Raw genomic sequence first — 27371 nt, forward strand, 5'->3', positions numbered from 1 at the left:
TTAGTCCCACTGGAAAGCTACTTAAAATGTCAATGTATGCCATAAAATACCATATATTTACCTTGTTAGGAAACTAGTTTTTTTTGAGCTTTTGGCTACCAGTAGGTAAGAGGACAGTATTTCACTTTTACGATTTCCTAGGAAACACATGCAATCTGCTAGTGCTTTCGTTCCCAGGTTTTGCCATAAAAATGCATGTGAATTGTCTCCAGCCTTTAGTGATTAGAGAATAATAAAACTTTGTTTTTACTGGAGAGAACACTGAATCACTCTGTACAGCAAACAGATGTGAAGGCTCTGAAAATAGAAGACACATTTGCACTTATTATTTTAAAAGCTACTTCATTTTTCTGCTTCTCAGTAACAATCTGTGATCAGACTTTCTGTTAAGAAAGCACCAGAAGTCAGGCTTTCCCCCTCCTCCCCCTCTTCCCCCTCCTCCCTCCCTCCTCCTGCTCCTCCCCACTAAGGTATCATGTTCTCAGGTGTGATGTGATGACTTAACTGAAACAGGAATGCTCTTTCTGACGTGTTAATATTATTTCAAATGTAAAGCAATGAGTCCAGACATTTTTATCAGATTTTTGTTTTTACTTTCCTTATTACCGATTTGTCTGTCAATATGATTTTTAAAAATAAAGAAGTCTTGGCCCCAAGAATAGATTTTAAGTGAAAGCTCTGATATTTCACTGCTTGGCACACATTTGTGTCCCATCATTGGTTTTACAGATTAAGCAGTAAATTTAAACGTAAAAAACAAATTATTTTCTGGATGTCATCATTAATACTCAGCTGAGTATTTTAAATAAAGTTTTCATTTTGAAACATTCTATTTACTTAACTCTAATATGAGGTTTGATTTGTTGACATCTTTCCTCTATGGCACTTTGGTTTTTTTCATGGATTTTGTTGATATTTTGACTCATAAAAGATGTAGATGTGCACATATGTCAGACATCCCATGTTTAAGTAGAATTACCTCACTAATTTTTGTTACTGTTTTATTACAAAATAAATTGTAATCACAAGAGACTGTAAAACAAAGGTGTACTACACACAAATTTCAGACATATTTCCTTCTAAGTCCTGTAAAGTTAAGGCAGAGTTTCTTGTTGCCACCCAAAACCTTCTCGTGTCTTGTTTTTGTCTTTAAATTTCTGTGTCTTTCATTGTGTAAGTTCACTCTCCTTTCTTCCTCCCTTATAATTTGGCTGAGGAAGCGCCCAGTCATTTGGCTTACAGCATCTTTCACAGTCTGTGTTGATTATAGTTTCATGGTGTAGTTTTGTATGTTCTTTGATTTGTGTTTTTCTTGAAAATTGCTACTCACATGACAGCGTCCTGACCATATTGGACTTTGTTTTGCTTTTTTGGGCAAGTCAGCAGGTCATCTTGTGTTCTTCCATCAGCAAGCACATGTCTTACATGTCTTGTCTGTGTGTGTGTGTGTGTGTGTGTGTGTGTGTGTGTGTGTGTGTGTGTGCTGGTTCTTTAGGTTTAATCTCAATGCAAGTCTATGAGATAATTTGAGGGATGAAAAATAGATTTTCTTGCTTTCTCATTTCTTTGTAGGGAGAGCTGGGATATCCTTTCCTATTACTTTGATCAAAGTTGTACAGAATAAAACAAAGGCAACTGAATGCTTGATTTGTTATCACCTTTCCACATGATGAGTTAGCTTCCCTTTATCTTCTCTCTATGTAGACAATTTTGAAAGTTAATTCATTTGAACTTATGAATTTAAATATATTTATTGTGGTTAAAGTTAATCCAATTCTTCTCCACATTGAAAAACATTCATTTTCTTCTTATTTGACTTGTATAATCCTATCCAAACACCCTAGGAATTATTCTTAAATGACTCTACTTTCAATGTTTGTGATAGCTTCCTCAGTTGCTGGTATGATAAGGTATTCTGGGGTCATCTGGAAATGGACAAGTCATTAATGTATCCATGAGGGAGCTTTAAGCCAGTGTTTTGACTGGTTGTAAATGAGGACCAAGGGATGCAAATTAGCCACAGGACATGCTGTCCTCTTTTTCAAAAGAAATAAGTCACTCAACAATAACAACAACAACAAAACTTTTTAAAGTAATTACTGCATACCAGATGTTGTAGTAGAAAACACATAAAGTACACCCAACGAGTTTACAGTCTAGCATGAAAAATAAAACAAGACAAAACACTGTATTAAGTTACTTTGTGGTATGAGAGTTTTAGGACAAGAAAATGAAGTATCTGAAGGTGAAGCACAAAACCCTTTGGCTTGGAACTTCAGGTGATATTCATTCAAGTAGTGAACCCATGGGGAGAGGAGTGTAGTGGGTAAGACATGGAGTTCAACCAGCAAGTGTTTGAGCAAGAGCTAGAAGATATTGCCTCAAGCCCACAGTGGCGTTTCTTCCCAGTAAATATAATATATTTAAGAACGAAAGTTTGAAATTAGTAGATTAATATAATTTTATACATGCATGATTACAAATATCAGTATAGGAGAGCCCAATTCATTCTGATCAATACAGCAATCAATAAATCTGTGCTAACTGTCTCACCTTTGGGAATTAGGCCTGGTAGTAAATTCTTCAGGTACATTGCCTAATTTGTCTTTTGACACCAATGTCATCAATACATTTTTCTCCATATAATCCATATTTTAAATCTGAAATACAAATTGCTAGAGTATACATTTCCTAACCAGACCAGATAAATCTATGTCACTTTTTTGTTTTTCTTCACAAAATGAGCTTCACATAATCAGCTTTGCTGCCTTATATCATTCTTGTTAAGGTTTTTATTCCCAGCACATTTACCCCACCACAGAACTATCTTTTCTTTACTTGATGACAACTGTACTTGATCAAAAGCATTATTATCTTAAAAATAATCATTGAGTTGAGAGCCTTTCCTGTCTTGTCTGTGTCAATGGGGATGACCTTTCTTCATCAGTGACTAGATCAAGAGGCGTCTAGTGATGATGTTACTGTTTGAAACTGAGCATGATGTACTGTGTTCTGACTCATTATATCAGCAAAAGTCTTAACCTCACCAGTTTAGAGCACCATCCCAGGCCTTTCCCCAGCACAGACTTTAGTCTACTTTAGTATGTGTTTCACTTTGGGAAGCAAATGCTTTAGACTGCTTTCCAGGTGTGCAATTATGATTCTGATGCAAATATAGACAGATCAAATTTTATTAGTGAAGGAAAGAGTCAGATAGTAAATTTGAAAAACTATAGATGAGCTAAGTATAGGCAATCACCAGTCTGGGATGTTATGATAGGGAGATTTGGTACAAAGCTGATAGACATTATATATATAATTTTTTTTAACTAGATAGAGGTGGAGTATGCCTCTACTCAACAAAACTTCTCGTTCCTAGGTTATTAGTGAAGAGTGAGTCTTACAGGGTGCACCTCATTAGTCCTTGACAGCCAGTGTCTGGTATGACAATGGGAAAATGTGTCATTCTGTTCCATCTTAAATAGGACCACAGTGAGTCTTTAAGCCTGGAGAGTGTGCATAATTAATACAGTAAATTCTATCTTTTTTTAAAGATACTGTATTTTTTATCCCACTGTGGAACATTTGTCTAATAATTATTTACACTGAATTTTGAAGAATGTAAACTTTCCTAACTGGGCACAGAATACAGACAACGCCGGGGGGCGGAGGGGCGGAGTTATATGTTGAATAGATTTAAAGTAATTTTCTGTGACATAAACTCTCTATTTTGTATCTACTAGGGCTTTCCAGGAGACATTGGGATTCCTGGACAAAATGGACCTGAAGGACCAAAGGTAAAAAGCAAATAAAAAACCTCACTGAACACAGATATCTAGAGTTTTCTCACTTATCAGTAAATAATAAGCATCTCGAGCTCGGATTCTAGTCAGTGTTAAATGATTTTCTGGATTTGTTGCGGGTAGAATAGGGATAATATTTGAACATCATGGAGATCCGGCCAAAGGATTTTTCAGAGGAGAGAAAAAAAAAAGAGAACAACTCTTTAAAGTCATTGTAACAGGAAATGGGAGAGAGATTTCTGATGACTTGGAACCGTTCAGCACTGACAAAATGCCCACTGTTCCAGTGAAAGACACCTCAATGGAACAGAAGGTACCACAGAAACCTGAGCACCTTCACTCTGTTTCCTGCTGCTCTGTGTGCACACGGGGTGCTGCTCTGTGCTCACAAGAGGGTGCTGCTCTGTGTACACAGGAGGGTGCTGCTCTGTGTACACAGGAGGGTGCTGCTCTGTGTACACAGGAGAGTGCTGCTCTGTGTGTGCATAGTATTTAGCATCAAGTTTCAGTATCAAAATGTGCCCCAGACGGTCATGCAGTCTGGGCATCCTAAGCCAACATGCATTGGAAATAGTATCATGGAGTGATGGCATCTGACATCTGAGGGTGGGGGCGTTAATGAAGTGAAGCTCAAATGGAAAGTACTGGTGTTAAGTGGAGAGGAAAAGTCAGCGCAGGGAAGGCTGGACAGATATTAATAATAGAAGCCTCTGGCCATGAACTGTGCTCTCTGTTGATGTATATAGTGGCATGGCAAATGTTTTCCTGAGGTTAGATAATTTAAGTTTTATATAATGTTATCAAGTAGATAACACCCCCATTTTACAAGTGTCACAAATATTAAGATGATCACTCAAGGGTCAGAGAGATGGCTCAGTAAGAATGACATTTACCATAAAGCCACACCAGGGACTAAGCCTACATGGTAGAAGGAAAGAACTGACCCCCACATTCCAGATGTTTCTCATGCATGTACAGGAATACATACATGAATGCAAGAAATAAATATTTTAAAGCTGTAAGGAGGAGACACTCAGTCACAGAGCCAGGTGGTACATTCGGGTTTTCACAAAGAGGTGATTGCCAAGTCTGAGCTCTTTATTATTTGGCTTAGGGAGCACCCTCCATCAGATGTAGTTTCTGCATTTCTTACCAGCATCAGGGAGTAATCGAAGATGTGTAAGTAACAAATATGCCATTTGGTCTGTGTCATTGAAAGACAGCCCTTAAGTCACTATAAAGGATAGTTGAAAGCAGGAAGAAGTTGAAGGCAAACAGAGACACTACAAAAATCTAGGTAATGGGCTGGAGAGATGGCTCAGCAGTTAGTTAAGAGCTTGTACTGCTCTTACAGATGACCCATGTTTGACACCCCCCCAAAAAAAACCCATAACAGCCACCTGGAAGTCTAGCTCCATGGAGATTCAAGGCCTCTGGCCTCCTGTGGCAGCTGCACTGGTATGCACATATCCATACACAGACACAGAACAAGAACAATCATTATGTTGACGGTGATGATGATGATGATGATAAAGATAAATTGCTCAGACACAAGCAGACACTAACACAGCAAAAACAATAACAACAGCAGCAGCAATATTTTTAATTATAAGAAATAATAAGGCAAGTGCTGAATAGGCACTGGGTATGCTCTTTCCCAAGCCTAGAGGTTGGGGAGGCATGGGGTGGGGCTCCTCAGATTGTACAGAGACCTGGGAATAGGTCTCAGGTTCTATCTGAGGCCTGGGGTGAATGTATAAGGCTTCCATTTAAGAGAGCAGACTCAGCACGCCTGGCCAGAGCACAGCACGTACAAGTGGGGATAGGACTGGAGAAATAATGTAAAGCATTGATTCACTTAACAAATATTTACTGGGTGACTCTCAAGTGGGACCACGGTGCTAGACCCTAGATGGAAAGTCCTAATCTATGTTTCAAGAGTTTTACAGGCTGGGGCCCGGAGAGATGGCACACCGGGTAAAGCATCTGATGCCAAGCAGAGAGGATTGGAATTCAGATCCCAGCACCCACAGAAAAAGCTGGGTGTGACAGAAACAAGAGAATACCTGATGTTTCACTTTCCACCAATTGCCAATCTCCAGGTTCATGTAGAGACCCCCGCATCTCCAAAGATAGACAGACAGACAGACAGACAGACAGGCAGACAGATGATAGATAGATAGATAGATAGATAGATAGATAGATAGATAGACAGACAGACAGGATGTAATTGAGGAAGACATCCAATAACATCCTCTGACCTCCACATACCCATGTTCGGATGCACGCACATACACACACATTTACAAACACACACACACACACACACATACAATCACATATACCAAAGAAATGTACAACCTATACAAACATGGAATTCCTTATAACCATAATGATTATCATGCACAGTGGAAGAAGTGCACAGTTGTAGGACCTGACATGGTGAGTGAGGAGGAGGCGTGAAGCAGACAAGCGGGCTGTGTGACATTCAGGAAAAGGGGAACTTGTGAGGGAATGGAGCGGCAGGATTTGGAAAGTATTTAAACTGAATGTCACTCGCTGTTTATCTGAAATTCAAATGCAGCTGTGCATCCTGTGTTTTACCTGGCAACCTCACCTGCCACCCACCAACATCCCTCCGTGCAGCCACGTCGCACTCGCTTTTCATGGCTGAGCAGCTGCCCCTGCACGTACATGCCCCACACATGCTTTGCATCAAATCCTCTCTGGAGTCCTGAGCAACCTCATGCCATCAATTATAACCTTTTGCCATTTCTCCTTGACTCAAAATTTCCCCTCTTTCTTTTTGAAACCGTTTTCACTGCCAATGTTGTAGCTTAGGCTCTCTTCATTTCTATCCAGGATTAGTGTGCAAGACCTCCGGTTACTCTCCCTGCCTCCAGTCTGGCATTACTTCAAACCCACAGCGGTGATGCCAAGGGAAAAATCTGTGGAAAGTATACATCTCAGCCTGCCACTCCTGTGCTTGAATCCTTAAGGGATCTGCAGCATAACTCTGTGAAGACTCGCATGTCTTTATTCTTAACACGTGGGTCTCTGTGTTCTAACCTTCTTCTAACTCTGCAGTACACACTCAACACCTAACATCACTCTTTAAAAGTACCACTCCAGCCAAACCCTATAGATGAACAAACCACGCTGTACCTGTTCAGACCTCACCACTTCTTTGATGCTGCTCTTTTAGTGAGATGTGACCTTCTGGGCATCACTAGAACACTGTCCAAGTTTCCTCAACATAAATTTAGTTTTCCCCCATGTCCCTGAAAAACCTCTGTCAAGCAATTTTTGCCATGGATTTTTTTTTTTATGCTTGCCTGCCTCTCTGCTAGACTACAAGGTCTTTGAGAGAAATCATCTTATTTTAAATATATTATTGTGACTAGAATAAAATTCTAGGAATTTCCCAATAGGAGTTTGATATTCACTGACTGAATGGCTTATTGACTAGCTAAGGGTGAAGTTTCCTTTGAAGATATAAACAAAGCTGACTTGATTACTAAGGGAAGATGATGGAAGACAGAAAAATAAAAGGTAAAGCAGAGATTTTGATTTGGGTTTCTTGTCATTGAGCTTTAGTGGCAAAATTAAGAGGGAACTTGGGAGAATTTGCAAATCTGGGTCAGTATGATGAGATACTTACTTTGACATATAGAGATAATAGTCATCAGTACACTAAGATAAAGTGTAGAAGTAAGAAGGCAAGACAGACAGGCAGTATAGAGAATGGTACTAAGGTGCCTCTTGTCCACTTTAGCCTCCCCTTGCCTAGGAACTTGAGCAGAAGCATCCTAATTTGTTTATTCATTCACTCAATAGCTCATTCATTCCATCTCCATAGAGTTGCTTTTTTGTGTCATGTCAGGTACTAAGTGTGAGACAGTAGCTACAATGTTACTACAGTTCTGTTGGGGCAGAGTTCTACCAATCTGTAACTACAATGCCTCCTGTGGGCGGAGTTCTACCAATCTGTAACTACAATGCCTCCTGTGGGCGGAGTTCTACCAATCTGTAACTACAATGCCTCCTGTGGGCGGAGTTCTACCATTCTGTAACTACATTGTCTCCTGTGGGCGGAGTTCTACCATTTTCTAACTACAATGCCTCCTGTGTTCTAATTTGACGAGAAAGATAAAAAGTTGTCAAAAACTATAAGAAGTACAGTATAAAAGAATGAGAGGGATTGGAGAAACAGGTCAGTGGCTAAGAGAGATTACTGCTGTGGCAGAGGACTTAGGTTCAGTTCCCTGCACCCATGTGGCAGTCACGATGGCCTGCAGCTTTGGTTCCACTTCTGGCCTCTGCCGGCCCCTGCACACGCATGGTGCAGATAAACGCATGCAGGCACACACACCATATATACACACATAAAAGTAGTGAATAAGTAAGCTGTTGAGAAGAGTTGATATTGTACTGTGAGAGCGTCAAAAAACGAGCAACACGTTTGGGCTTTGGAAGTCATGAAATGATCATCACCTTGACATGCAAGGGTGTGTATCATGCTTGGCTAAGATCCACATTGCATTTCAGTTTGTTTGCTGGAAGAGGAAAAAAAATTAAAGTGAGATGAGTTTTTTAATATGGTTGCAATGGTGACTGAAGTCTTTCCTAGGTAGTTATTTTAGTCTTACAATTGAAATGTTTAAAGTAGGGGCTGAAGAGCTGGCTCAGTGGATAAGATATGATTTTATAGATTCATTAACACAAAAAATGTGTACTTATTGATTTTATATACACCACTAAAGTTTAAAACACTTTTAGAAGATATTAGTGTATCAAAAGAACCAGAAAAATTAATAGTAAGAAGAATATGACTTTGTGTTTTAAGAATGAGAGATCTGATGTTGTCTATGTTCTTGGTCTTTCTCGTTTGTTTTTATTTGTTTTGTTTTTGTTTTTTGTTTTTTTTTTTTTGTTTTTGGAAACAGGAAAAATAAACCCAAATATGTATGATATGTTTCTTCAGCAATGATTATCCTACCATAACAGTATCCTTAAACTTTATTTTTACTACGTGTCTTGTTTAGGAAGTAGGAATAATGTAACTTACTAAAGCTGTATTGACATACTCATCCATGTAAGGGCTGGGCAGATGGCTCAGTGGCTAAGAGCACTTGCTACTCTTGCAAAGGACCCAGATTTTGTTCCCAGCACCTATATGTTGGTTTACAACCAAGTGTGACTCCGTTCTATGGGACCTGACACCTTCTTGTGTCCTTGGTGGGCACCAGGCACTCACATAATCTGTATACATACACGTTGGCAAGCACATATACACGTGAAATAAACATAAATAACTATTTTTAAAAGAAAAGAAAACCATGTACACTGTATTTGAAAAAAAATGGGTGTCTCATGTTCAATGAAAGGGAGAATTCTTTCCAGGACAAGAGCTCTGCAGAAGCCTTTCATTTTCTGCCAGTTGACTAAAAACCTCAAACTGGGATTGCAAACGTGTCTCAATTATGGCCCTACCGACTGTGGAGATCTGTGTGTGCATTTGTATATGGACACAAACATTCTTCAGTTAAGCCTTCCTGAGACACTCAATTTGGCAATCTGCTTTCAAGAATACTGTAACATCAACAAAACCACATCCTCTGCTGGTCGCTGCAGAAAGTACGAGTGCCCAATAAATAATCTCTGCTCTCCAGTAAACAGAGGAATACTGTATTTGTTGCTCCTGCAGTTTGTGCTGTTGCTTTGGCTATGGAATTAGGAATGCTGAAACCAGCTGTCACCCTGTCTTGTGTTATAGTCCCGATAAGTGTGTAAAGGAAGCCTACTATTTGTAAAGCAGCTATTGCCTTGCCTCACTCCACTATGTCATATGTTTATCTCTATAGGGGAAGCCAGCTTAGCAAGAAAAAGATGCATGGCTCTAGGCCATTCTGCTAGATGGCATTGCATCCACCAAATGGAGATTTTTATATACATATTTATTGTATTAACCATTCTGCTCTCTAGGCAGTGTTTAGTCAGCTGAGAAATGTTTATTGAGTTTGTATATTGGGCAAGTTTTTTTCTGTGTTACTGTTTGTAATATATTAAGCAGTAACTAGAAAACAAGATTAAGAAGACACAGTCTTCTCTGTATTAGGAATTTATAATCTTCTAGAAACATGTCTTCCACATGGAAAAAGTTAAAAGCATAATTACCAGGAAGCATATGATAAGTGCATAGCTAGGGGTTTTAGAGAAGGCAATAGTCAGTGTGGCCATATTTCTTGGAGATTCACAGGTGAATTGGGAATTGAGTTGAATGGGTTGGATTTAGTCAAGTGGAGATAAGAAAGGTTGTATAAAATAGTTATGGTAAAAAAAAAAACAGTGTAGATGACAGAAAGAGATCTGTCCTTTTAAAAACGGGTAGGGAGCAGATACAAAATATAATAAATAAATAAATAAATAAATAAATAAATAAATAAAGTGAGGTGTATGAATCCCAATAAAGCTGTAGAAAAGTGATGTGTGAGTGTGCATGTGTGTGCATGTGTGCATGTGTGCATGTGTGTATGCAAGCATGTGTGTATGCAAGCATGTGGGTTTATGCAAAACTTATAAGACTGTCTTCTTAATATCTTCATCATTGTGTAGTAAAGTATACTTAAAATATGTGGTGTTGTAAGGCAGGTCTCCAGAACTTTTAAAAAAATCTTCCTTCATTAAAGCAGCCCCTAAAGAACATCCCTTCATTATGTCAGTTCTAGGCAAGGCCAATTTACTGTGGGCTTCTATGATTTGTGTACTGTGTATACCTTATGTAAGTTGAGTCCTGCAGTGTTTGCTGTTCTGTGACTGGCTAATTGCATTAGCATAAAGTCTTCAAGTTTCATCCATCTTGAAGCATATAATGAGTTCCTTTTTGTAAAGCTAAAGATTGTATAATTTGTATATAACACATTTTCTCTACTCACTAATCAATGGGCAATAGAGGAGCCAGACTCTTGGCTTTTGTAAATAATGGGTCATCAAATATACATGTAGATCTGAGAGCCCATTCACAATTCCTTTGAATATATACCCAAAAGTCGTCTGTCCACATTTCAGTGAGCTGTATAGATCTTTGAAATTATACATTTTGATTTTAATGCATTCTCAGGTATGTTGGCTCACAGACATTTTCTCCCGTTCTGCGGGCACCTTTTCAGTCTATTGATCATTTGTTTCTTGGCATGAAGGCTTTCAGTGAGAGATCATGTCACCTAACTATTTCTACTTTTGATGCTTGTACTTTGATGTCACATCCAAGTGATTACTGTCATCAGCACTGATCTGACACTTTCCCACATCTTCTATATGAACTACAGTTTGAGATATCCATGTCTAATCCATTTAACCTTGTAGGGCATTAAAAGAGGGCTCAGTATTATCCTGAAATAACCACTTTCCCCAAAACTTTGAAGAGACTGCCCTTTTCTCGTTGTGTAAAGTCCTTACCAAGGCAACGTTTATTGTTGAGTTTATTGATGCGATTTTCTAGCCTATTGGCTTAAGTGTTGCGTGTCCTTACGGCAGTTTGCAGCTTGGTGATTTCGACATCATTGTGTGATATGTTTTAGGGCCAGGAAGCATGACAAAACTCCAGCTTTGGTTTTCTTTCCAAGACTGTACTGTTGGGGTCCTTTGTGGCTCTGTATGAGTTTTAGGTTTTGTTTTGTTCCTGTTTGTACAAAAGACAACCCTGGGCTTTTATAATCAAGCCCCGAATGCACTGGTCTCCTTCTGTGTATTGGGCATTTGAGCAACACTATGTTTTCTGGCCCATCTGCACATGATGTCTTTTACTTTATCTGGGCATCTTTACAGGATCTTCTATTTTCTCCATGGCTTCCCTGGAGTTGGGAGGTAGGAGTGGGTGAACTGTCCTTTGCTGACCACTGAACCAATCGCTGTCTCCAGGGATGCCAAATGAATTGGCTAAATTCACTCTCTGTTTCACATCTACCATTATACTCAGAGTTAGAGACATTTAACCTCAAGTTATGAGGTCAAGAATAGAAACAAATGTTTCCTCGGGGAAAATTAAAGTGATTTTTTGCCATAAACATGTTAATGTGTTGGACTAACATAAAATGCATATCTTTCTTTCCACTCCCTAATACATCTTTTCTTTTTAAAAACAGGAAAAGTCCATTAAAAATTGTGCCACTAGCTTAAGTGTTGTAGTTTCTTGAGTGCTAATGTTCGTGTCAGAGACTTGCAAGGATGCACATTGAAGCTAACCAGCCATTTTCCATTTCTTATTTGAATTAAAGCACAGTCAGGAAAGAGCAAGATCTACAGAAAGATCTCATGTGGTTTGTTGCTAATGAATTCTAAAACTAAAACTGCAAGTCACCAGGGCACATTTACTCTTCAACTCCATGTAATTATTTGCTGCAATTAAAATTATATTTAAAAACTTTTTAATTATAATAAAAAACACTGTAACAAATATATAAAATAAACTTCTTAGGAAGGTTTTACATAAAACTCTCCTGACACTGCACATTTCCAACAAAACTGCCAAGAAATGCCAAATTGAATAGATGTTGTATGGTGTTGGGTGAACTGAAAAATCATTTGTATATTTTGAACAAGGTTTCATTCAGAGAGAAATTGCTTTTTAACATGTTTTATTGTTAACAAAAGAATTTAGTAGTCTTAAAAGTCCCAATGGTGAAGTTCACTAGTTCTGCAAATTGCCTGTCTCGTGCATGAATGAGCTGAAGGGCCCTCTATGCAAGGAATGAGTGTCACAATCTACTTGTCTCCCAGCGAACTCCTGAAATACTTTATATAATGTGTATACTTACTGTCAGAAAAACTGTTGGGCCAACTGCTTTAAATAAGAAGAATTGTCCTAAAAGGTCTGAAAGTTAAAAAATAACAAAGAATTGTTTGAACCTTCACATGTTGTGTAAGAGTAAATTTATTGCTTTTTTTTTTCTTGGTTTTCTAGATAATTTGCGGGTTTTTCTCAACCCCCATCTCATCTCATTTTGATACTTCCCAGTGATAAATGAATGGTACCCAACAATATTCCCACCTCTGTGGTAGTGTTGGCCAATAAAAAGATATAAATGCGTGATTTTCATCTTCTGTATTTGCATTGCTTTTATAGGGACACTTTGGAAGCAGAGGGCCTCCTGGGCCTCCAGGTCTCAAAGGAACTCAGGTACTGAGGAAATTAATGTTTAGTCAGTAAACTTTTAGTTAGCATTTCTGTTTTTTTATTTATGACACTTCAGTCTTTACCTGATAAAATGAATTTTCTGAATTTCCTCAGTGTGAACAGTTTTTGCTGTGAAGGATTTCAAGTTACTTATCTTGGCATGTATGGGATTGGAATTTTGAATCATTTTACCAAGAGTTTTAAGCTCTTTGGTGATTTATTTCAGTGGTCACCAATGGAATGTTGAATACTCGGGAACCAGAATGAAACTTATATGTGCTAGAATTCATATTTACTACTTGTGATTGTTTTATATTTGTGACTTAATAAATTATATTTAATTGACTTGTAAATTGAACAAAATGTCTGTTTATCAAATATATAAGGCATGTGCTACTAAGGAGGTGTGCACATACTGCCAAGAGTGATAACCTAAACTAATACTACCAACTATTCATTTAAAGATGAAAATCCCAGCCAAGGACAATACAGGCGGTAAACTTTAAATCCCTACCCAGATCTAGCCAATGGACAGAACGCCTCACCTTTGACCATGTCCCCTGGAGGGGGAGACCTGGTGGCACTCAGAGGAAGGACAGCAGGTTACCAAGAAGAAACTTGATACCCTATGAGCATATACAGGGGGAGGAAATCCCCCTCAGGAACAGTCATAGGGGAGGAGAATAAGGGGAAAATGGGAGGGAGGGAGGAATGGGAGGATACAAGGGATGAGGTAACCATTGAGATGTAACAAGAATAAATTAATAAAGGAGAAAAAATAAAGATGAAAATCAGTCTGTTCCATCAGTACATTAGTAATTGGAGCATACTCTTTTTTTTTTTTCTTGAAAAATAATGTGTAGAAGTTTCCTAGTTTGGGTCATATTTATCTCCAGTCTCTTTCCCCCACTCATTTTCGACTCTTAGAAGAATATACCAGGTTTTTACATGCTGTGGCATTATAGCTAATTTGACTCGAAGATGCTGTGGCTGTAGATAGTTTATAATACAGCATTTGACAGTAAGCATCATTTGGGTAAGATCTAGTGTGCTTTGGAAGCTCCATTCAGATAGGAAGAGGTGTGCTTTGTGTGTCTAGAGTCTCAGACAAAACTGAAGTTTAAAAATGTGTGCGTTTAGCCAGGTATGGCAACACCATCTATAATCCTATCCCTTGCAAAGCTGAGGCAGGAGGATCACAAGTTTGAGGTGAGACTGAGCTACAGAAGAGACTCAGTCTTAAAAGAAGAAGGAGGAGGAAGAAGAGGAGGAGGAGGAGGAGGAGAGAGAGAGAAGCTGGATGAATGAATTAAGTATCAAATGGGCCTACAGCACATTCTGCATAAGTGATTATTAAATATACAATAAATATGTGTGCTGATTTTCATCTGCTAAGAATAGAGCAGGATTTTTGTTGTATCCCCTAACAAGCTTCAGAGTTTAGAAAATGTACAATGGGTAAAGATTTCTATTTTTAAACACCACTTTAGGCAAGTATTTGTTCTGACTTATTTCTAAGGGAGAAGAAGGACCGATTGGGCCCTTTGGAGAACTGGGATCAAGGGTAAGTAGCACAAGATTGATTCCTTAAGTCCTAATAAGGTGGCGCCTGCCAGTAACTTCAGTACTTGTTGGAAGGCAAGGAGATCCTGAGTACAAGGTCTCCCTGGGCATAATAACGAGTTCCGAGCTAGCCTCGGGTATACAGTAAGACCTTGTCCTAATGGGAGGGCTTGCAAGGAAAAAAAAGGAAGGGAGAAATGTTGTAAATTTTTATTACCTCAAAATATTTTAAAGGTTAAGATATTTAATTATTAAATTAAATTGTATAATTCTCAGTGAAAAAGAGAAACAACTTTTTGTTTCATGCTTGATGAAGGAAAATATAATATATACACTCTCAAAATTAATTAATTAAAATATTTTCTGTACATGTTTGCCTTTAAAACAGCTGTTTTACGATAATTTAGATTATAATATTTTAATTAATAACAAAAGCCGATAGCTAAAACCACTATGATCCTAAAATCCCTTCAAATAAAGTTCACTGATAAGTGGATTTCTCTAGAGATATTTTTTCTGAGAGCTGAGGACTGACCTTGTACATGCTAAGAAGGGCTCTACCACCCAGCTGAAATCCCTACCCATTGATTGTGTCAGCCATTATTGCTTATCACTTTTCTCAGTGGCTTTATGGTCTTGGGAATTTATGAAAATTATTTGAATAGTTCCCAGTAATACCAAGTAAAGTAATTTTAGGAACACTTCTGGAAAATTCTGACTTATCGATATGCCAGTATAGAAATTATAGAAAAGTAGTAGGTGGTCTCCCCTCCCCAATTTTAATCAGATAGTACCATCTGGTGATATAGACACTATTGTTTTCTAAGTTCTGGAAATAAATTTGAATGTTTTTTGTATGCATGACCAAAGCTTGCAATTCAAATAATTATGGTGTGTGAGCAGCATTTAAGAGGCATTGCACATGTGTGATGTTATTATGTCACAGATTACACATTCTCAAGTTTTGCTTTTATTGAGTAAAACAATAATTCTTCACTCATGTCATTGGTTCCTTTGAACCAATGCTCCTTTTCATTTGAAAAGGGCCTTTTTTTTTTAAGAAAGAACATGTGATAGAAAAATTGTTATTTGAGCCTAATAAAACTGATATCGTTTAATATTTGCTTTCCTAGAAACAAGAGAACTATACTCTTTAATATTCTGTATTCTTTCACTCCTGCTCACTGAGGAAAATTTAAGAACTAGGATTGCTTCAAGCATATCATGTGAATCATCCCTAATATTGAAAACTCTGTAACATAGTATATGAAAATAAGGTTTTAATGTTACATTTTCAAGGCTAACTCCATCCTCCCCAAAACAAACCAAAACCAGTGTATTATCACATAAATGGGGACATAAATCATAGCCCATCACCAGTGTCCATAGTGGCTTGGTTCCAGATTGTAAGTGTATTGGCTCCTGATTCCACTGATACTTATTTACAGTGTAGATTTAGTATAGTATTCCAGAGTGTCCTGTGCTGCTTAAATAGGCTGTGTGTTAAGAGCTAAAAGGAATACTTTCACTATGATGCTTTCTAATCAGTTTTTAATAAAAATGGATTGCTGGAAAAATTGTCAATATCAGAAAAATGAAATTATTTCACTCTTAGTTAAATTTCTGGCCCTGTATTCAGGTGAAAGGCTCAGTCCGGTCCAAGAGCAGGAGTAGTGTCAGATCCAGGTGCAGATGGATCTAGAAGGATGGAAAGATTGACAGGCAGGTGACTGCCAGGCCTCTTGGCTGTGTCAGCATCTGAGTACAGAGCCAAGTGGAAGCCCAAGGGAAGGCTGTGAGTCCTCTGCTTGTCAGTCCTTCACACACACACACACACACACACACACACACACACACACACACACACACACACACACACACCAGTGCTGAGTGTGGGCTGGAGTGAGGCTGTTCCATCTCACTCCTGTTGGAAGTATCTGATGGGGTCCAGCTAAGGGAGTTAAACCCTTTCCTTGCTCCAGCATGATCTGACTTCCTATTGCAAACTCTCACTCCCTAGCCAGCGTCTTCTTTCTCCTGCTTTCTCTTCCCGGCGCACAGTCTCCACTCTGAGGGTGCCCGTGTCTACCTTGGTGCTTTCCCACTTGTTCTTTATCGTCCTCGTGACTGCGCACACCTCACTGTCAGGCTCTCCAGCCTGATCCTCTTTGCTACATTCTGAATGCTACTTTCTTGTCCATGTATTGCCTCATTTCTAAACTACTACTTTATAACTTTCTTTTGTAACTGTTTATTTCCATATTATTTTCATCCATCTCCTCCTCCTCCTCCTCTTGAAGCAGAGTAGTCTCGTACACTGGCCTACCATTCATTGCATCTACTCAGTTCCCGGTCTTCCCTGTTTAATCCGCCTTTTGTCTTGTGAGTGAACAGCGCAACCATTGATCCTACTAAAGTTGGAATTTTTTTCATTTCGCTTTTCATTTCATAATGCCCTTCAGTGATTCAGAGGATTCATCCAGCAATTCGTCCCTCTGAGTCTCTACTTCTGACATGATGGTTTTCTCCGTAGTGGACCATCCTTACAACACGCAGGCCTACTATTCTTTCTTCCATTTTAACAATGCAAGCAGAGTGTACTTACACTTGCTGTCTCTTCTGAGTGCTCTGCCATCCTCTCATCTCTCAGGAAACCGTCCCTGCCTGTGTTTTGCTGGCTCTTCTCTGTCCACCTGTATAAGCCACTTTGTCCCAGCACTTCCACAGTGGCCATGGCAGATGGACCAGCTGCTTCCGCTACTGAATCCATCAGTATTTCTAGCCCGTCTCACCTCACAGCACTCAGTACTCATAGCCCTGAGAAATTATTAAAATCAACTCTGTCTTCTGGAAATCATTTTATTTATCTACATGATTTTCTTCCTAGATCTCTAGCATCCATTTTCTTATTATGCTAATTTCTTCCAATTAAAAATTTTAGTATATGAACGGCTCTTTTCTAACAATCCTCACCACTCTCTTAACAAGTCTATGTATCTTATAAATTGAAATATCACCACTAACGACTTCCAGAGCACTATCCTTGGATAAGAACTTTCTACTTTGAACTCTGTGCACAGGCACCCAATAGCTATATTAACTAAAATGTTCAAAACTCAGCTTCCGTTTTGCCATCCAGCCTATTCATAGGGTCCTTCTCATTTCAATTATTTAGTTACTCAAACTGAAAATATTTCATTTTCAATGCATAAACACAACCATCACCTCAAAAGAAAAACTGAGTGACCATGCCCAGAAACATAGATTCAGGTTACCTTAAATTCCATATTGCAGTAGCAGTTTCATGAAGTTTGTGTTGTTACACACATACTGCCCAGGTTTGTTAGCACCATTTGGTGAAGCTGCTGGTGTGTGTGTGTGTGTGTGTGTGTGTGTGTGTGTGTGTGTGTGTGTGTGTGTATTTGACATCTTTATGAAAATCTGGTGGCTGTATCTGGTGGGCTTATATCTGCATCCTCAATCCTATTTTATAATTAATGTGTCTGTTTCTCTGACAGTTCTGTGTAGTTTTCTTTAGTATCATACTGTAGTATAACTTGAAATCTGGAGAGCTGATACTGTTATCAGTTTTTTGTTTTGTTTTGTTTTGTTTTAAATTGTTTAAGGTTGTTTTGGCTTTCCTAGGTCTTTAGAATTTTTATATAGTTTTATATAAAATAAAAATAAATACATTTTATTTTCAATTAAAAAAAAACTCTACTTAAGTGCTGCCTTCTTCTTGAGGTCTTCTTCCATTGAAACCCTACAAAAAATTTCAATAAGACCATCACAAGAGTTGATATCTCCCTTTCTCTGCTTAATTTGTTGCCCTTAATAATTGACATAGCATGTGTGCGCCTGCACATGTATGTATGTGTACGTACGCATGCACACATATGTCATACATTTTAATTCTTTATCATCTTCACTGAAGTGTATTTCCCATGAGGGCAGATGCATGTCGTGTTCTCACCATCCTCACACCGAGAACTGTTCACAGCATGTCCTCACCATCTTCACACTGAGAACTGTGCATGTCGTGTTCTCACCATCCTCACACTGAGAACTGTGCACGGCATGTTCTCACCATCTTCACACTGAGAACGGTGCATGTCGTGTTCTCACCATCCTCACACTGAGAACTGTGCACGGCATGTTCTCACCATCTTCACACTGAGAACTGTGCACATCGTGTTCTCACCATCCTCACACTGAGAACTGTGCATGGCATGTCGGAGACACGTATCTGTAGTCTGAATGGCTAGTGAATACAAGAAGAGATCATCAAATAATTTGAAGTTATTCATTTCTTTGAACAGACGGCATTTCCTAAGCCTTAGGAAACCTTTAAAAGTGATTATTACTAAATATATTTTTATAGTTATTGTTCTTTCTTTCTTTTTTCTTTCAGGGAAAACCAGGTCGAAAAGGACACATGGGTGAACCAGGGCCAGAAGGCTTGAAGGTAAAGTGCCTGAAGTTTTTAATCAGTTTGAAAATACAAATTTTCAAAAGGATAGAGTTATGACTTTTATACAAATTAAATGAACAAATTTCAACTTATGGGTACCAGTAAGAAGTTTAAAAACTGTTCAAAGAGCAATTTAAAAGTCATGTAGCTCCATTTATATTTGTATAGATATACAATTTAATAAAGAAATGTCAGGATACATTCTACAAATGACTGCAAATGAGATACAATGTAATACAAAATAATAAATGTTTTGCAACAATAAACAAATATTAGAGTAAAATTTGTGGATTAGATACACGACAATAACATATATGTTACTATCTCTTTACTAGCCATGGGTTCTTTAAAAAGCAACTAACAGTGGGTCTACTTGAGTCTGTTTCTTTTTTTTTAATTTATTTTTTTATTAATTTATTCATATTACATCTCAGTTGTTAGCCCATCCCTTGTATTCTCCCATTCCTCCCTTCCTCCTGCTTCCCCCCTACTCCCCTCCCCTATGTCTGTGACTGAGGGGGACCTCCTCCCCCTGTATATGCTTATAGGGTATCAAGTCTCTCCTTGGTGACCTATTATCCTTCCTCTGAGTGCCACCAGGCGTCTCCATCCAAGGGACACGGTCAAATATGGGACACCAGAGTTTGTGTGAAAGTCAGATCTCCTTCTTCACTTAACGGTGGAGAATGTCCTGTCCATCGGCTAATCTGGGTAGGGGTTCGAAGTTTACTGCCTATAATTTCCTTGGCTGTTGCTGAGTCTGTTTCTTACAGTCACTGAGAAGCTCTGAAAGGCTGTGCTAGGCAGTCTTTGTTCCTTGTGTACTTCCACATTTTAGATGATCTTTACAACAACAAATACAAAACAGCACAGATATTCGATGTATGGAAGAGACCGGCTTATAGGGATTGTTAAAATTTGCAAACTTAGATTTTGAAACTCAGAAAAGAGACAGAATTAATACCATATTTCCCAACTTAAGGCTTGATTCATATATACTGAACACGTAGTTTTTTTTTTTTCATGTTGTTAAATCCTACAAAAAGCTGGACGTCAAGTTTTTGGTCAGTGAAGGAAGATGATTTAGAGCATTTTTAATGTATCAACACATCGATAGCTAAAATGTACTAGGAGAACATGTGCCCAGCTTTCTCAAATTATATACAAAAGCTCCAGAAAACTGCTTTAAAACCAGAAAGCATAAGCAATTCTTTTTCCTGGGATTAATCTCTAGCCTGCCAAATTGCACTAAAAATTTCAATGTTGAGTCATAATGTTAACAAAATGGCTATCTCAGCCATTAGTGAAAGAGTCACACTAGAAGCAGGTCACGCTTTTGTTGCCGAGGAGCCTGAAGAAATCCCTCCATGACTGTCACTCCTTAGCTGCCATTGCCCCTCTGGCCTGTGTGGGATTTCCTAGGAAACACTTAGGAGTTGGTGAAGGGTCACCACCTTCCACTCAACCCTAGCCTCTGTCTCTGTCCGTCTGTCTGTCTCTATCTCTGTGCATCTCTGTCTTTCTCTCTTTCTTCCTTCCTTCCCTCTCCTCTTCCCTTACGCCCTCCCCTCTCCCAGTCTCCTGCTTTTCTCTGTCTATCCTTCCTTCATTGCTTCTCTTTCCTCCCCCTCTGTCATCTCTTCCCTTGTTCTCTTTCCTCACTCCATTCCTTCCTTCCCCATTTCTCCCTTCTCTCCTGCTTCCCTCCTGTTCTCTCTTTCATACAAGACAAAGCTTCTCTTCCCCTTACCTTCTGACTCTCTGAATGTTAAATCAAGATTGCAAGGCATCTGCAAGCCACTTCCACCCTTTGCTGTCAAACAAACCTCCTGTAAGCAACAGCAGCTCATCTCCTTTTATGGGAAAAGACAAGTTTTGGACGAGGAAAGAAACAGAGTAGAAAACTAATTATTCATAGATTATCCTGCCATCAATTTCCAACAGACTTTCCAGAGATTTCCTTATCAGTAACTAACACTGTACCTTACGTTGTCTCGCTCTTGCCACTTATCTAAGTGTATACTGATTGGACAGGAAACGTGTATAGACTATTCCCCGTGGTGGCTATCAGCTTTCAGTATGACTTTATAGACTTGTAACATGAAACACAGATGTGAGCCATAGTGTAGAGTAAAGAGAACAAATAAGCTTCATTTTAATAATAGAGTTAATACAAGGCATACCAGGGTCATCCTTCCCATATCAATATCAGAAACATTATTAAGATGCTTTATAATCCTTATAAAATGATTTTGAGATATAATATGTATTTTACACTTACACTGTCTATCAGTTCATACCAGCCCATGCCACATGTCATCAGCGGGCACCATATTGTTGGTATCTTAACATCTCTGTACCCTACACTTGAATGTCATTATTAATTTTAGTTTTAAATTTTTATTAAATTTTCTATAAAAAGAACTGTAGATCCCTGTCACATCTACTGTGTGGTATCTCAGACTCAGTCTTTACCTGCTGTCAATGAATCCCTACCTTCTCTTATACAAGTTCCTTGCCTGCTGTGGCTGTTCCGTGTCCCTACTCAATACCCCCGGCCTGCAGGCACAGCTCCACTGAGTCTCATAATCCACTATTTGGGTCAATTCATATGTTTTACCTCACACCTGTACCAGGCTGTGGAGCAGCACACCCAAGGCAGGTGCACCAAAAACCCATGCACTAAAATGCAAGTGTTTTCCAATTAACTGGAAGAAATAAAAAACATAATTTAATTAGGTTTGAAATTGAGACAGTATTTAAGATCATGGTTTATGAGAGCCACTTCCAGTTAGAAAAAGGTTAAGCTTGGGTCAGTTTTTGATTATCATATGAAATTACCTATCCTGTTTACTAAAATTTCAATGGCAAATTTTGCCTGGTATTCAACAAGACAATGTATTGAATGCTTTTTGAAAATCAAACAATAATAAGTAAATTAGTCTTACACACACACACACACACACACACACACACACACACACACACACACACACTGACATAAAGAAATGAGTGCCAAATAACAGAGATTAGGTCAGATTTATTATGGAATGTGTTGCAGACACCTGTGTGTTCACAGAGGTTGTGGAGTACAAAATTGTGCCTCAGAAGTTATGACCATGTCCTTCTCCAGCTCTGCTGACAGAGGCATCAGCTCTTGTTCTGAGGGTAGCTCTAGAACTATCTGGTGGGCAGTGTAGAATCCTGTGTGGCAAGGGCTTTCAGTATATTCTGAACATCTTTCATGGTGCCATTTATTTGTTTTAAAGATATTTTTACCTTTATTATTTCTATGTGTAGTGAGTACACACATGCCACGGTGTACAGGTGAAAGTTAGAAGACAACTACCAGGATGTTGTCTCTTTCCTCCCACTCAGGTCTTCAGGCTTGACTGTGGGTGTCTTTACTTTACTTTCTGAGTCATAGTGGGAAATAACACAGTAAAACATTTTATCTGCCTATGTGAATTTCTTGTAGTGTATATTGCCCACAAAGGCCAGAAGAGGGCATTGGATCCCACAGAGCTGGATTTACAGATGGTTGTGAGCTACCATGAGGGCACTGGACTCAAACCTGGGTCTTCTGCAAGAACAGCCAGTGCTCTTAACTGTTGAGCCATCTTCCCAACCCAAAATATGTTTTTAAAAATACTGAAAGTAATGAATAGAGGAATGTGACTTCAATATGTAAATAATTACTGTTTGGATAAAACTGTGAAAAAAGACCATATTGAACAAAAGTACTATAAATAAGTTAGACTAACTGAAATTGCCTTTGCCTTTTTTTCTGTTACAACTAGTTAACTTTGTGAAATTGAAACAAAAGTTCTGTCCTGGTTAATGTTGCTGACAAATAGTCACATTTGCAATTTTATATTCTTGACCAACAGGGAGAAGTAGGAGACCAAGGAGAGATTGGGAAAATTGGTGAAACAGTAAGCTTGCTTTATCCTCTTACTTTTATTATTCGCCATCTGTGTTTCTTAGGAATTATGTCACTGTGATCTGTTAGCTATTATTGTGTTAGCAAGACTTGGAGGAAAACTCACCCATTACAGACTTAGACTCATGGGGGATGGTTCTATTGACAAAACAAAACAAAAAACAAACAAACAAAAAACTATGGTACAAAAGAGATATGGAGAAAAAGCAGTGATATTTTCATTAAATATAAACTATCTTTATGATCTCAAGAGCATTTCTTGTTAGTATTTGACATTCCATTTCGGTTCCATTAACTTCAGTCTAAAGTTGACATTTTAAGAAAGGAATGTAAATTTCCTTGGTATGGTAGCAAATGTCTGTAATTCCAGAAATCTGCATTTAGAGGCTGAGGCAGCGGGTTTCCGAGTTCAAGACTAACCCGGTCTACATAATGAAACACTATTTCAAAGAATGAACAACCACAAAAAGCTGATTTGATCATAAAAGAGTATGTGTTGGTAATCTGACTTCAGATTTGAAGGGTAGGAATCAAACAAAAGCAGTGATGTGTCAAGTACATAATTATTTTTATAAAATGCACTTGGTTTAGGTTTGCATTACTGCTGTAGCAGAAAGCACCATATAATTTTTTGGAGTGCATTTTTAAAAAATTGTGCTTATGCGTGCAGTTCTCACAGCAGCCAGAAGAGGACAGCAGAGCTGGATTTACAGGCATTTGTGAACTGCCAGACAAGGGCACTGGGGTCTGAAACTGGGTCCTCTGCAAAAACATTATACACTGCTGAGTACCTCTCCAGCTCTGCATATAATATTTATGTTGTATCTATAAAAATATTTTTAACTTGCTTTATTTTCAACAATAAAGAACATTGAAAGTAATGTCTATGAGGTTGGAGAGATGCCTCAGTCACAGTCACTATGTGTTTGCTATGCAAACATAGGGACCTGAGTTTGGATCTTTAGGACCCAAGTAGAAACCAGCACTCTACAGTCTCAGAGCTGGGAGTTAAAAAACAGGTTCTGGGAGTTTGCTGGCCAGTCAGTCTAGTTGGAACAGTGAGCTCTAGGATCAGTGAGAGATCTTGCCTCAAAAAATAAGGTGAGGCACCTCTGGCCTACTCACACACTCAGAATACTTATACACATGAGTGTACACACACACACACACACACACACACACACACACACACACACACTCACACACACTGCATACCACAAACACACACGTTTTTAAGCAAATGAACCTCCATAGTAAAATGATGAGTCAGCAGAGATGAAAGTATTTACAATATGCAAGGTTAAGTGTCACAAAGCAAGTGAACAGAATAGTTTGTCTCTGTGCACTCCTCCATACACAGCCTATATTAAGACTTAAACAGAAGCCCAGTTTTCTACAAAATCGTTCTGTAAGCTTCACCTGTTTACAATTATTAATCCTGATGTTGTAATAAGAAAAATACTCTTATAGTCTTAGTTTTTACCATTAGTATTCATAAAAACAGACAGAGGTGGCTAAGTCCCAACAAATCCACTGCCCCTTTCTGCTAATCCTCAGTCAGCAGAGGCAAGCCTTTTACTTGTGGTTTTGCAAAAAAAAAAAAAATCTTTCAGTATAGTACTTAGATCATTATACAAGACTTCTAATATATTGTAGCTCTTTTATTTCTATAGTCAGGCAAAAAATTAAATTATGACATTTGGGTGTCAATTGCCTAAGAAGTGAGAGAGAAAGAGAGAGTGTGTGTGACTACAGTCAGCATTAAAATTAACATGCTAATAAGTGATGTCTTTTCACATTTTATATATTGAATTTCCAAGTGTTATTTACTTAATCGCACTGGACTAGTTCCATACAGTATAAAAACCAACAGTGTCTAGTGCTGTACAAAGAGGGCATGGACTACCAGAGTGCTAGATTTCTGTGACTGAATTTTTTTTAAAAAATCACAATTATTGGTTCTTTGCTATGTTTCAGGAATCAACCAATGCTATGATATTTCTTTTAATTCTCAGAGCCCCACCCAAGCCCCCAGATTTTACAGTGAGAAAAAAAAACAGGAAATGACTGGTTATAAGTTACATAACTAAACCTTAATTTGAACCCAGACTTTCAAGTTCAAGGCCTAAGCTGCTGCCTCCTGCCATGCTCACATTTTTAATATTATCTGATAAACCTGGATTTGGCCTGGAACTTGCAAAGACACTGTGAGCTTCAGATAAGTTTAATATTCATTTTAACATGTTTTATTACCAATTGAACAACAATTTGGCCTTTATGTTGTAAAGACCATTTAAGCACTTGATAAGTTACCAAACAAAAGACCTTCCCAATTGTCTTTTTTTTTTCTCTTTGAGGATGTGAGATGAAGGACTTTGTTCTATAAAAACATCACTCCCTTATTGAGTTAATTAAAAATCTAATTTCCCTGAAGAATATTTTGAGCTTTCTGTAATTCCCAGATCTTATCTTAAGGTTCTGGTCCTATAAATACACTTCTAGTCTAGAATTTTGTTGCCAAAAGAACTTCCTCTCTTAAAATATACAGAATATCTAACAGTCTTTGAAATTTGAAATAGCTCAGCATGCACTAGCACCTCAATTTTCACTTTAGATGATCCTTTTGATAGTCCCTTAATTTACTTAGCTGAGTGACTTTTTCTTTCTCTTTTCATAGTAATTAGTACCAGATTTGTTATTGGGCTTATCAAGCTCAGCCATGTTACCTATATCTTATGTCCATATTCATTTATAGTCATTTCTTGTCTTCAAATAATTGGTTTCTATAAATCTGCCCCGTAAGTCTCCAATTTACCTTATTATTTTTATTAAAAATAACAAACTCAATTTCTATAAATGCTTTTCATAATTCTCCAATTTCTCTTCTTAATTTTTTATTTAAAAACTTATGTTTGTTCATCAACAGTGATACAATTTTTGCATCAACAAGGGTATAATACAACAAAGTTTCTTAGTGTTTTAAAATTCCTGGTGTGTCACGATTTGAGATTCAAGGAAAACAGTGTTTCCAATTATTCTCAGAGTTTTCAACATTATGATGCTTTAAATATACTCTGAACAATATCCACATTTTAAATCACTAAAATTCTTCCTTAAGGAATGAAATGCACTGAGTTTAGTAGTCCTCACAAAGAGCTACATCCTGCAGGAATAATCAGTACAGACAAAACAGAGGAGTCTAGTCAGCCCTTGCTATAAAAACTGGTTTTTTTAAAAAACTACACTATTTGTTATTTGTCAGAAAAAAATCTGGGATATATGATGTCAGAGAACAATTCCAATTCTAGGAATCTATGGCTCTCTTCTAAGAAGTTCAGTATGCCTGTTCTTCTTCTCATCTGCCAGCTTGGCAGCCTTCCCCTGTCCCTCTTCTAATCTCACTATATCCTTCTGAGGCTGGGGCAAAGAGAACCAGACATATTTTCTTGATTTATGCAGCTGTATTTTAGTGTGTGTTTCTGTGTGGGAGTATGTGCACATGAGTACAAATGCATATAGAAACCAGAAGAGGGCGCCAGATCCCCTGGAGCTGGAGTTGTAGATGGTTATGAATCACCTAACATGGCTATGAGAAACCAAACTTGGGTTCTCTTCAAGAGCAGCAGTGCTTGCAATCACTGAACGCTGAGGGGTGATGATTTCACAGCCATCTCTGTGAGTAGAATAATAACTTCTATGGAAAGCATCTTATTATTGATGATACTCGAAGCCAGGCAGGCATGCTCTTAGAACAGAAAAGTGGAGATATCTTTGGGGAAACGTCAACAGTGACTTTCTAGAATCGTTCCGTGGTCTACTGCCTTAAATACAAAACATGAGAAGACTTTCCATGAAGGGTCCTTGGTTACATTAATTTTTAACCTATCACTTTTCTCCCCCACATGATCAAATTTGTGATTATCACCCGAATTTATTTCTTAAAATGTAGCTTAGCTTATTGGATTTTACTTCACTCATTTCTTAACTTAACAAGTGTAGGGAGATTCATGTGCAGCCTAATCTACCTCCTGCTGTGATAAATGGTGACAAACATCTAGTGGACAGAAAGGAAACAAGAAAGGTCTAGGATAACCCTCAAATCAAGTGCTCCACCTTCCATTACAAAACCATCAGAATCATGGGCGTGGTGATAGCTGATCCCTGGATGGCTTCTAAGTAGTTCATTCAAAGCCAAAAGGAGACAAAGAACTGAGGGTCAGAGACCAAAAAAATCTACTTATTAAACACCCATCCGCTAAGCTTCAGGTGACTAGCCTCTTCTCTTATTGCCATGAAATGTGTCCAACCCGAATCACGTGTAAGCTGTGGTTTGGAAGGCCAAGAGCCCAGATTTCAAAATCCATCTCCCAGGCTCTTTTCTTTTCACGTAATAACTAACTACCAATTTGCCCTGTC

The 27371-nt window shown here is 38.3% G+C and overlaps 1 protein-coding gene across 5 annotated transcripts in view; it reads left to right on the top strand.

Moving 5' to 3' along the window:
• Window positions 1-27371, top strand: part of COL24A1 (collagen type XXIV alpha 1 chain) — a 257071-nt gene that overhangs the window by 96093 nt on the left and 133607 nt on the right. For all 5 annotated transcript variants that reach the window (XM_084757416.1, XM_084757418.1, XM_084757419.1 and 2 more), the window contains 5 exons: window positions 3744-3797; window positions 12928-12981; window positions 14498-14542; window positions 18953-19006; window positions 22903-22947. In XM_084757416.1, coding sequence (XP_084613542.1) covers window positions 3744-3797; window positions 12928-12981; window positions 14498-14542; window positions 18953-19006; window positions 22903-22947 — 252 coding nt within the window. The remainder of the gene's footprint in view (window positions 1-3743; window positions 3798-12927; window positions 12982-14497; window positions 14543-18952; window positions 19007-22902; window positions 22948-27371) is intronic.

The sequence above is a fragment of the Acomys minous genome (assembly GCF_964271855.1).
Source record: "Acomys minous genome assembly, chromosome: 14".
Classification (NCBI taxonomy): Eukaryota; Metazoa; Chordata; class Mammalia; order Rodentia; family Muridae; genus Acomys; species Acomys minous.